At 36.2% G+C, this 11455-nt stretch overlaps 1 protein-coding gene across 20 annotated transcripts in view; it reads left to right on the top strand.

Moving 5' to 3' along the window:
• Nucleotides 1-10633, top strand: part of MBNL1 (muscleblind like splicing regulator 1) — a 248237-nt gene extending 237604 nt beyond the window's left edge. For all 20 annotated transcript variants that reach the window (XM_042458830.1, XM_042458819.1, XM_042458820.1 and 17 more), the window contains 2 exons: nucleotides 4001-4075; nucleotides 7025-10633. In XM_042458830.1, coding sequence (XP_042314764.1) covers nucleotides 4001-4032 — 32 coding nt within the window. In that variant the 3' untranslated portion in view covers nucleotides 4033-4075; nucleotides 7025-10633. The remainder of the gene's footprint in view (nucleotides 1-4000; nucleotides 4076-7024) is intronic.
• The last annotated feature ends 822 nt before the right edge of the window (nucleotides 10634-11455 follow it).

Consider the following 11455-nt stretch of genomic DNA (forward strand, 5'->3'; position numbering starts at 1 on the left):
AAGGGAGAATTCACAGGCAAGGAAAGACTCAAATCGTATGTAAATCATATGTTTTCCTTTTCTTGTCTAAGTTATCAGGGCTAAATTGTTGCTTTCACACTGCTATGTCTAAAAAATTGGTAGATGGGATATTATATGCTAAAATTACAAATTCACATATACAGACCACTATACAGAAATAGTTCTGCATGTGCGGTCTGGGCCTGGAAGTTACAAATTCATTTTTGCTTGATGTAGCCATTCCTGTCAAACATATTCACATTTGTTATAATTCCATATAAATGCCAGTGTAAGAAGAACAAGGTTTTATTTGTACATCCTCTCTGTCTGCTATGAGCAACAAGGCTACTGTGCATGGAATGCATGATTACTGCCACCTTTACAGTAACCCCAAATGTTTGAGCTTTGCATCTACTACACAAGCAGACCCCAGTTTGAGGAGGGAATCTAATTTGGTTCATAACAATTACAAAGTTGCTTGATTCAACTTCAGGTCAAAATCCAAATGTCAATTGGAGAATTCAGATAATCATACTCCCCATTAGTTATCACTAGAAATCAAAAATAATTTTTCTTCCAGTGTTTGTCACAAATGGATGAAGTATTGGGCCCTAGTGAATAACAGCAGCCTTTACAATATAGAGGCTCCCCCAGGGGGAAAATCCCTTAAGTGATTTTGTGGACAAAAATGGCATGAAGCACAGAACTGGCGCTAGCTAAGAATCCTGCAAATTTTCAGAAGAATCTTCTGAGAGATTTTGTAAAGGACAGTTTAACAGCTTAGTCATTACTCACACATAATATAAATGTCTGCAACTGTCAACCACCTTGCCCCTTAACCTTTAAGTCACACCTTCAACATTTAAGTCACTTTTATTGAATACAAGTTTGTTTCAAAAAAGCAAGCAATTAATATTGGTCCAATGCAATAGTGTATTAGCTTGTATCTACCCTTGCTATTTTTTAAAGTGTGAGATACACCACTATTAATTCCTCCCTTTAGAATAAAGTCCAGGTCAACTCCTCACACCCCAAATTTTGCCTGATCAACAGATAAGCATCTTCTTTTTATCTCTCCTCTCAGCTGCTCTTCTCAGCATTCTTAGGACTGTGGTTGGCTTTGCATGCATGGTAGCCTTTCCTTCCTGTTGTCCAGTCCAGACAGTCTTCACATTTGGAAGGGGATGATTCACTTCCTCCTGTCCCTTCCGAGCTTTTCCTGCAATTTGCATAAAACTAAAATGTGTTATAGAGGGATTTCTAAGAAACTTGCGGAATTTCAGAAGAAGCTGTAAAGAGTGGGATCTAAGGTAAACACAAAACAGTTTGCCTTCTGCTCAACTGACATCAAAGTCAAAAAAATACAATAGGGCAGGGTAAGTGGATGACAGATATGGAGTTTACAGTAGCAGATGTAGAAAGATGTGAATGTCCCAACTTTTTTCAAGCAAGCACCGAATGCTACAAACTCTCAAGTCCCACAGGCCTCACATTTTTCATGTTCCTGCTGCTGGGAAAGAACACTAGCAAAACACTGAAACCATTATATAAAGTTCAGTATATCTTTCTTAAAACACTAGGATTATAGAGAGTGCTGATAAAATTATCTAATGCGATTAAAAGCTACCACTGTCATAAAATCAGAAGATCCCTTTCTCTCTTCCTGCTTACGAGTTCATGTCATGAACTTGGAGAGACACTTCCATTTTTGCAATCTCTCTCTGTCTCTCTCTGAAGGCAAGTTACTAACAAAGTTTAAAATTGCACTTAGTCTGCTTTGGAAGGCTTTTTCTTCAATTCAAATATCTCCTGAATCTCTCTGAATCAAGTTCATTTGGATTTAGAATTCTGCCAAATCTGAGGAATATATTCATTCCAAATATTCATTCAATGATGATACATAAATAAAGATGACAGTTCTTTGGATTCCAGGAATTTAAAGCCAAATTTCGTAGGATACAGTGCAGGGTTTGTTTGTTTTTTCTTCATGTCCTTGAGGAACTCCATTATAAAGCGGGGAAAGCCACTGGTAAATCTTGTCGTGCCCAACAATTTTTTTCTTTATATTTTTAAAACAAAACCCATGCATTTCCCTACTCAGATTCTGGGATTTCTCTTTTTGTTGTTCAATCTGATCATTTCATGCATATCTCTCTGGGTCTTCATAATGTATTTTGGTCAAGTTTTTCAGCCAAGCCTCATTATATACATATATGACTAATATATGTATATAGTACATAAGCAATGCTGACATGATGTAATGCCATCAAAAATGTGCATGCATGCAGAAGCCCTTAAGATTTGGCCCCTTCATCTTCACTGGCTGGTGCTGAAGGTCCTTGGTCTGTTTCGACAGCACTACTCTTGAAGCTTCTACACAGCTGGGTGCAACATCTTCTCCTGCTGCAGTAGAAAATCAATGGTATGCGAAGCTTCATTACACTTGGGGCACATTTTTGTGCAAAAAAAAAAAAAAAAGATGTAATAGAAATGTGTAGAGGACACCTGAAGAACAAGTATCTGAACTGGGGGAGGCCTTGATGTTGGCTCAGTAAAGAGATCTATCTTAGCTCTGTGTTTACCACCTTTTGGTCCTACCGATCTATGCACTCATTCAGAGCCAACAGGAGCAAGAAGCTGGTGGGAGGAGTCAAAATACAGGAGTAATTGGTCATATTGTACAGTATGGCTTGTTCTTGCATTAGTGTTTCATCTGTATCATGTTTGAGCCAGTCTGGCATTTAATTTTTAAGTACAAGTATTTTAGAAATGCTGTCCTGTTTTTAGAAAAGCCTGTGAAAGCTCCAGGCATCTGTGGTCTGCATATTCCTATAGTCAATGGGTATAAAATAAAAAATAAATATGGAAGAATTCTGCATTTGTCTTCTAAAGACACTGGAAACACTACAAACAAGATTTTTAATTTTAAAAAATTGAAACTACAACATAGTGACCACTGTAACATCCATAAATACAACAGAATCTATAATATATCAGGTATAGCAATAGCCAAATAATAGCACCAGACAATAACATCTGCAGGTAGTGCATTGTAAATCTACACACACCCTCTTCCATTCAAGCTTTTAATAAGAATGTACATCAGCTTGAGAGTTGACCAGATGGATATGCTTTATTCAGTATAATTTACTTGAACAAATAATGGATCACATCTGGCAGGGTGTGTGTGTGACCTATCTCTTTTCTCAGTAGATGGGTTGGAATGTAATCAGAAATAATCTCAGCATAGGATTCCTCCCGAGAGGACCTTGAGAAAATATTCAGATTTATAGATACAAAAATTCCTGTTTTAAAGATGAAAGGAAACTTACAATGCATGGATTGCCACATACCTGACATTTTCCCAAATCGGCTTTGAACTAATGTTTAGGGTGTTAAAGTCTTCTGAGGCTAAGAAGGTGCGACTTGTCTGAAGTCATTCAGTCAGTTTCCATGGCTGAGGAGGGGTTCAACCCTGTTCTCCTCATGTCCTAGTCCTGAACCCAAACCACTAGACCACACTGCCCCTCGCTGAAGTATGTTTCATTGAATATCAGCTCAGTTGAACAAGTGAACAGAATCTTAATAGCTGTTTTCATTTATAGTTGACTTTTTAAAAAATTCTGATAGCATCTCAAAATTAAGCTTGCAAATCCACAGGCCCAAGGTCCATTATTTTTTCGTTCTTCTGAAACTGGATATCTGAAATACCTTAAACCACATAAATCTGTGTAGGCCAACAAAAAGGGCTTTTGAAATGACTGCACTGCATGAACTATTAACTTTTAACAGTTAATTTATACTTCTTTCTAAACAATCAATAATGGTTGAAATAATACTTTAACGGAATGTTTTCAATTAAATCGCTACCTCTGTTTTTGTTAACATGTGGTTACAATATAGAAGTCCGCCATCCTTCATTCATTATACTTTGTTATTTCTTAATAAAATATTCTTATGGAACAAATTATCAATAATTTATATTTCTTTTTTTAAATAGATACCCATAATATCTGCCGAACATCTGACTAGCCACAAATATGTCACACAGATGTAGACATTTAATCATCAAACAGTAAGTTCCTTCACTATTTTTCTCACTCTTTCATATTGCTTTCCAAGGTTTGTATTCTATCCCTTGTAATATGAACCCAGTTAATGGGTCAGTTCAGGTGTAAGGCCAATATTAAACTACAGTGTTCTGTGCAGAAACTCTCCAGTCTGGCATATGCATTCCAACCCTATGCTAGCTCATACAAAAATAATTCCAACCAGGTTTAATGATAAATTAGATCAACTGCAATTAGCCACAATTTTCAATGTGCTAGCAAAAAAAACCCAACCCTTGTGCTTCTAGGGGGGGAAATTACATGAAAAATAGGTCGGGTGTATATGTGTGCAATCAACACATTTTTGTCTTAAAAACACTGTTTTTAGTAACATATTTTGTGGAAAAAATATTTTGTGCAGAAACGATAATTTTGCACAAACAGTATATTCTCAAAACAGTGTGTTTTGTGTGAAAAGGGTGTTTATTGTACAATGTCCATGATTTTCAAGTGAATACCATATTTTTTGTATAACAGTATAATTTTCACACAATAACCTCATTTGTATTTATTGCAAAAATCACAACTATCTTACACACAGAGATATACAAAATAAACACATGTATTTCATTCGAGTAAACCCATGGAATAGTGGGCAAAAACTGCACAGAAATATTCATTCTCTCCTACTGGGGGAAAACCTATAGGAGCCATTGATGCTTGTATGTAAGGATGAGATTGTCAAAAGTTTACATCACTGAAGAACAGAGGAGCACTCTGAGAATTTCCCCCTGTAACTTGAGAGAAAAGAAAATATTACATCACATATCTTTGTCAGGATCTCCATACACTCAAATTTATGTCCCTTAGATGTCCTTCCCTACCATTTCAACCACTCCACTTCCTCTCTGATAATACCTAGAGATTGAGGGTGGAGAAATAGAATGTAATTTAGCCCTACCCTTAATCTAGTATTGCACCCAGAAAAGGACTGCAGCCATCTCATTCTCAAAGGCCTTCAGGATCAAAGGAAGCTTGCAAAGTGATAGCAGAGAAGCCAGATGGCAGAAAAATAAGCCATGCGGGAATTGGAATTGGTCTTGTAGATTGACCCAGCAGAGGCGGGGAGACACACAGAAGTCCCCATCAGTAACAGTAATTGAAGGAATGGAGTTCCCATCTTTCAAACAGCTTCATTTATATACAGCTTCATACTGAACTAACAGCGTCTAAGCGATTTACAACTGTAAGCTAATTGCCCCCACAATCTGGGTACTCATTTTAGTGACCTCGGAAGGATGCAAGCCTGAGTCAAACTTGAGCCCTTTTGCTGGTATTGAACTTGCAACCTTACAGTTTTTGAGTGAGTGGCTGCAGTACAGGCATTTAACCACTGCACCACCAGGATCATGTCAATGGCCTTGACAGGGTTGGATGAGCTAACAAATTACCATAGAGGTATCAACCACAACAAAATGCTGAAAAGTGTGAAAACCCAGCAGAATACTGAAAATGTATAGTCAAGAGAACAAAATCATAATTCTGTCATTCCGTTGGGGACATGCCGAAAACATGATTTTCTTAAGCAATTTTCCACCCATGTTTAATTTGATGCATGTACCCACTCCATAGAATCATAGAATCGTACTTGGAAGAGACCACAAGGGCCATCCAGTCCAACCCGCTGCCATGCAGAAACTCTCAATCAAAGCATCCCTGACAGATAGCCATCCAGCCTCTGTTTAAAGACCTCCAAGGAGGGAGACTCCATCACTCTCTGAGGGAATGTGTGTTCCACTGTCAAACATCTCTTTCTGTCAGGAAGTTCCTCCTAATGTTGAGGTGGAATCTCTTTTCCTGCAGTTTGCATCCATTGTTCCAGATCCTGTACTTCACCATATGGAACCCTAGTCATTTAGAACATGCCCTCCTGTGTTATAGGTGCAGGCTTAGATAGTCTAATCACACTTGGCATTCTTATAATTGGACAAAATAGCTGCATTTTGGGGGGAAAGTGCACCTGTCAGAACTTTGATGAACAAAGTACAGTAACATCCAAAATCCACAAAACAATGATGCCTTTATTGGGCCAACCAAAATGCACAATATACATGCTGTAAGCTTTCATTGCTCAACAAAAAAAAGTTTGGAAAATACTGTCATACTGTTCAACCCTATTGAATAAGGATTTTGCTGCCTTGTTTATTAACTGATATTTAATTATATACACTGCTTTTGTTGCTACCATGTCCATATCTAGTCAGAAGGAGGTCCCTTTGAACTCAGCGGGTTTTACTCCCAGGAAACTGGCTATAATATCACAGCCTATTGGTGCTATACTGTTCTGTCTTGTTTATTATCCAAGTGATGGTCATGACCTATAAAACCCTATATGAAAACTGCCTGACCTCTGAGGTCTTTTCTTTGCCCTAGCCTCCTCCCAGGTACATTTGGTGAGATCACAGGAGAGGGCCTTCTCTGTGGCTCCCAGCCTGTGAAACTTAATCGCATCAGAGGTTGGTTGGCCATCTCTCTGGTCTTCTTCTGCCAAAAGGCAAAGACCTCCTTTTTTAGATAGACATTTGGACCTCCCTCCCACATTTCATTGGTTGATTTTAAAATCCTTTAACCCTGTTTTGAGTGCCGATTTTAATAAATAATCTAGCTATATTAATTTTTTTTAAATATTATGGTTAATTTTAGCTATACTCTGTTTTAATTTGTGTTGTGAACCACTTTGAATCCCACATTTGGAATAGGGTGGGATGTAATATGCAGGCAGATAGTCTTTGTACTTCATTAGGTAAACTGAATTTGATTGCTTTCAGATCTCGACTCTGAAATTAGTCCTTTTGAATTCAACAGATTGTACTCCTAGGAAACTGAATATAGGATCAGGACGTAAGATTGCTACATTGTTGTAATTGAACAGAAGAAGAGTTATAAATTAAAATCTCTCCTTTCCTTTTTCACAGATCATATAAAAGAAAAGAGGACAGTGTGGTTGAATGAAGATAAAGGACAGGTCATTAGCCATAATGTATATACTGTCAAATAACAGCACCTGAATTTCCTCAGCAGTAAAACATCCACATATTGCATGTTAACAAGATAAAACGACAACTTGGAAATCCACTGCACACTGTTGCCTATATACTTTGTACATTGAATAGATATTTGTGCTGGGGTGATCATATTGTCTAAAGACTACAACATTGTCTATCTTTTCTAGCACACAGGTATGCAGTGCATACACAGCTGAGGTATGCATTGTTAGACTCTTTTCCTACATAATCATGTATGTCATCTTGAAAAGACAGACTGTGATGTAGCCATAAATCTATTATGTATTGGTACGTCTGTAGACCAAGATATAATTTTTTAAGCAAGTTTCTTTCAAGGTTTACAAATAACAAAAGGTGCACCTTGTATTTAAAATTGCCATTATAGAAGAGACCGTGCATGCATAGTATAATTTTTCCCTTTTTTGTTTTGTTTTAAGAGTAATATTTTTAAATGTAATAGATTGTAAGAAGTGGAAAAAGAGGTATCTGACAGAGATGAATGTGCCAAGTAAAAAACCACAACTGTGTATATTTTTAAAGCACATCAATGGCTTTAAGTACCATGTTGTTTAAAGATTCTCATGAAGTGCCATAGACTGTAATTAACGTAGAGTATTATTTCTTCAGTGTTACATTAAGAGCCACATTTATTTTAATTTTTTTTTCTTATTTTGCTAGTTGCTATCAGTCAAAGGGCACCCTTCAGTTTTAAACCAAAGCTGTCTCAGAAATGGCCACCTTAGTTAACAGTAGACAGCACAAGAATTTCAAAACAAAATAAAAAGTTCCCTAGAGATACAAGTTATTCGTACACATACTGGATATATAAACTTAAATAAATTATTATAATACCTTGTATTTGTAATAGTTATGCAAACTATAATGTATAACACAATATATAATTGTTCTTTTTTTTAAAAGGAAAAGCCATTTCTGAGACACTGTTAATGTTTAAAGAATTTTCTTTTGCTTCAGTTTTTTTTAACCTCTGTCCAAAGTCCAAGAGACTCTAAATGTAGAAGATGGGTTTGGCTTTTATGCTCAAATGCATCAGTTCAAAGTCATGCACTTCTAGAAAATAGTGACTCTAATCATGGAAGAAGCACTGACATCAGATGCACGATAAAAACCAAAACAATGACATAAATGGAAATGTTAATTAGAAATAGGCATTGGGTGGGATAAATATTGAGGTGAGTTTTATATGTGATTTCTTCTGTTCTAACTGCTTATAGCCTTAGAAAGCCTTTACAAAAATGAAACAAAAAATAGATGTACGTTCAAGTTTTTAAGAATGGATTCATCCAAAGGAAATCATTTTTGTGGTTTGGATGTTGCAGCTAGTAAAGGATATATTTTGCTGGATTCAGCAAAGTTAAAGATTGCTGAGGTTGGGGCCAGGTCACTGGTAGTATAATGTGGAATGGAAGAGGTGAGAGTTCAGTTCTAGAACTTTCCATACTTCCAAGTTTACTTGCAAGTTTTTATGCTTGAGAGATGCTTTCTAATTGAAAAAAAAAAGAATGATGTGTTGATTTTACTGATTGTACTGTACATCTATTAAAGCCTTAGATTATTACATTACGGGTTAAAACCCATACCAATGTAATTTCAATCGTGTTAAGAAAGTATAGGTGACTTCACATGTTATTGTAGTTTACTTACATTAGAGAATACTACATATTTTTATCGTTAAAACAGTAGTTTTATTTCTTACATTTATTAGATCATGTTCATTTTCTATTACCAGACGAATGCCATTTCAGTTTATAGGATTTTGTTTTATTAGATTATACTGATGACTTTTTCAAAATATGAAAAAAATTAAAAAGTTTTTTTCTTCATAGCATATGCAGTTTTGAATTTACATGTAGTGTCATGAATATTCGTATTATTGTTAACTAAATGATTTATATTTTACTGATTTAATATTACAATGTAAGAATATCAGTCATTGTTAGTTCTTGTCTAGTTTCATTAAAAGAACAAAGATCTTTTATATGGATATCTTATATAATCATTGCTAAGTAAGAAGTTAAGTTGTTGCTATTGCAACGATCCTGGCAGACAACTGAGTAATATTTTGATGATTTATTTTGTTTGTAATTAATTATAAAAGAAAAATCTAGTTCCTAGATATTAGAATAAAAATTTATTTTCTACTGTATCCATTTCAAATGTTAAAATATTGTTTGAATATTTTTTGAAATCCCTGAATATCAGGCCTTGTTATAAATAAGCTGCATAATCAATAGATCAAGGGACTTTTTTGTGTTGATAATCCAAATACTCAAAAGTTTACGTAAAACAAGAATTATAATATGTGTGAGTGCGTGTGCAAACTCTTGAGGGTTGATTATGCTGCAGTTTAGCATGTGGGAAAGTATAGAGAGAAGTTTGACCTTTTGCACTTCTGTATATAGTCAAAAAAGAGAGAAACCTGTATAATAGTAAGATCTTATTTTGAATAAAAATGTCTATAAATACAAGGAGTTTTGTTAAGGCTAATAAAAATGACAGGCTGAACAAAATTGCTTGCAAAAAAAGTGGCACAGAGTTAGCACTCCATACCCCTTGGAAAAAAGTTGCTTTGCTTTATGTGAACAGCTTCTAGTTTGCCAGGATTCTTCCAGCTGGAAAGATTGGTCATCCTTCCCAGTTTTCATGACTAACAAAAGCTGCACTGGTCAAAATCTGCCTGAAGTTCATTACTTATTTAAAAAAATTAAAGAAAAAAATATTTTTTTAAGAAACAAAATTTCAAATGAACAGGTACTTCAAACCATTAAAGGGAAATCATGGGTCAAATATGTTGTACATTACTCAAAACAACTACTGCATGTTTAAAGTATCAAAGAGAGAGAGAGAAAGAGAGAAAATCTATATATATATATATATATAAAAGATATATATTCTATTCAATCCAGTTTCTGACAAATTTCAGTAGTTTTATTATTCACACACTAACACATATATACACACACAAACACACAATCAAACAGAAACCAATATCGACTTTCACACGCACACAAACAGATAAAAAAATAGTCAACAGGCAAACCAAAACCAAACATCATAGCTGTAGTTGTTATGTAATTCTTTTTATTGCTGTAATAACCCTGTTCTTTTAGCAGGTGAAAAAAAATATACCTTATCAAATTTACCATTGTTAACCTAAAGCACTTGAGAAACCACGAGTAAGATATGATGCCAAAGTGAAAGGGAGGGGAAAAAATAAAGATCATTGGACTTACTCTTAAAAAAAATTACATAGATTAATTAGTAATGTTGCACTTCCTTGCAACCCTGCAATTTTCATCTGCTGAAAGGACAGATGTGCTTGGTTTTTACTATTATGTAATCACAGACTTAAATTTGCTTGGTAGTTGCTCCAAATTATGTACTCTGTCCTGGCTGCAATTTGTTTTTATGCTTATTTTATTATTGCTGCTATAGTTGACCTAGCTGTATGGAAAAAAATAAAGTTAAATTGCCCTAATAAAACTTCTTTCTTACTTATCTTCTTTTCATTTTTCAAGTTTGATGTGGGGAGCAATTTGTTTCTCCATCAGAATTTTTTTAATGGGGTCAGGAAAGAAATGTATGAACCAGAGCTAAGATCCAGTGGCTTAATGTGGGGAATATCTAGAGGTCTGGATGATGTTTATAATCACCTAAAATGTTTTCCGTGCAGCAAGTAAAATGTCATTGTACCTGAAATCCAGAAATTGTACAGTGAAATATGTACCATATATACTTGACTATAAGTCGATCTCATGTATAAGGTGAAGGCAAGTTTTGGAGCCAAAGGCGCGTTACAGACCGCCCTAAAGTGGGCGGTATGCCGCTGCCATCATTAGCTGCACTGAGAAGCCCCAGCGACCAGACCGCGAGGCTTCCCGGCGCAGCTAAAAAGAAGTGCTTCTTCTTGGCACCTGGAAGTGGTGCTGCAAGGCCCGCACTCGTGGCGTCACTTCTGCCGCGCCACGTCCGGACGCTGTGTGTCCGAGACATAAAGATGACGCCCCCTGTGTGGACGGGCACTGCCATTTACTACGCGCTCTGCGCGTACTGGGGATGGGGCCGGTTAGGAAGGTAAGGCCCTTCCTAACCCTAGCACGCCCCTTTCTAACCCTAGTACGTGCGGAACGCGTACTTTGTGTGCGTTTGTAACATGCCAAAGTTATGCATTTTGGTATGATCCATGGATAAGTCAAGAGTCAAACTTTGAGGCTCCTCAGTTCCATGGTGGGTTTTCAGTGTTTCCCTGGCAGTGGACAGAGGCTATTTCTCTGCCACAGCAAGGAAACACCAAAGAACCCCGGTTGCAGCCAGTTTTTC

The sequence above is a fragment of the Sceloporus undulatus genome, chromosome 3 (genome assembly GCF_019175285.1).
Source record: "Sceloporus undulatus isolate JIND9_A2432 ecotype Alabama chromosome 3, SceUnd_v1.1, whole genome shotgun sequence".
NCBI lineage: Eukaryota > Metazoa > Chordata > Lepidosauria > Squamata > Phrynosomatidae > Sceloporus > Sceloporus undulatus.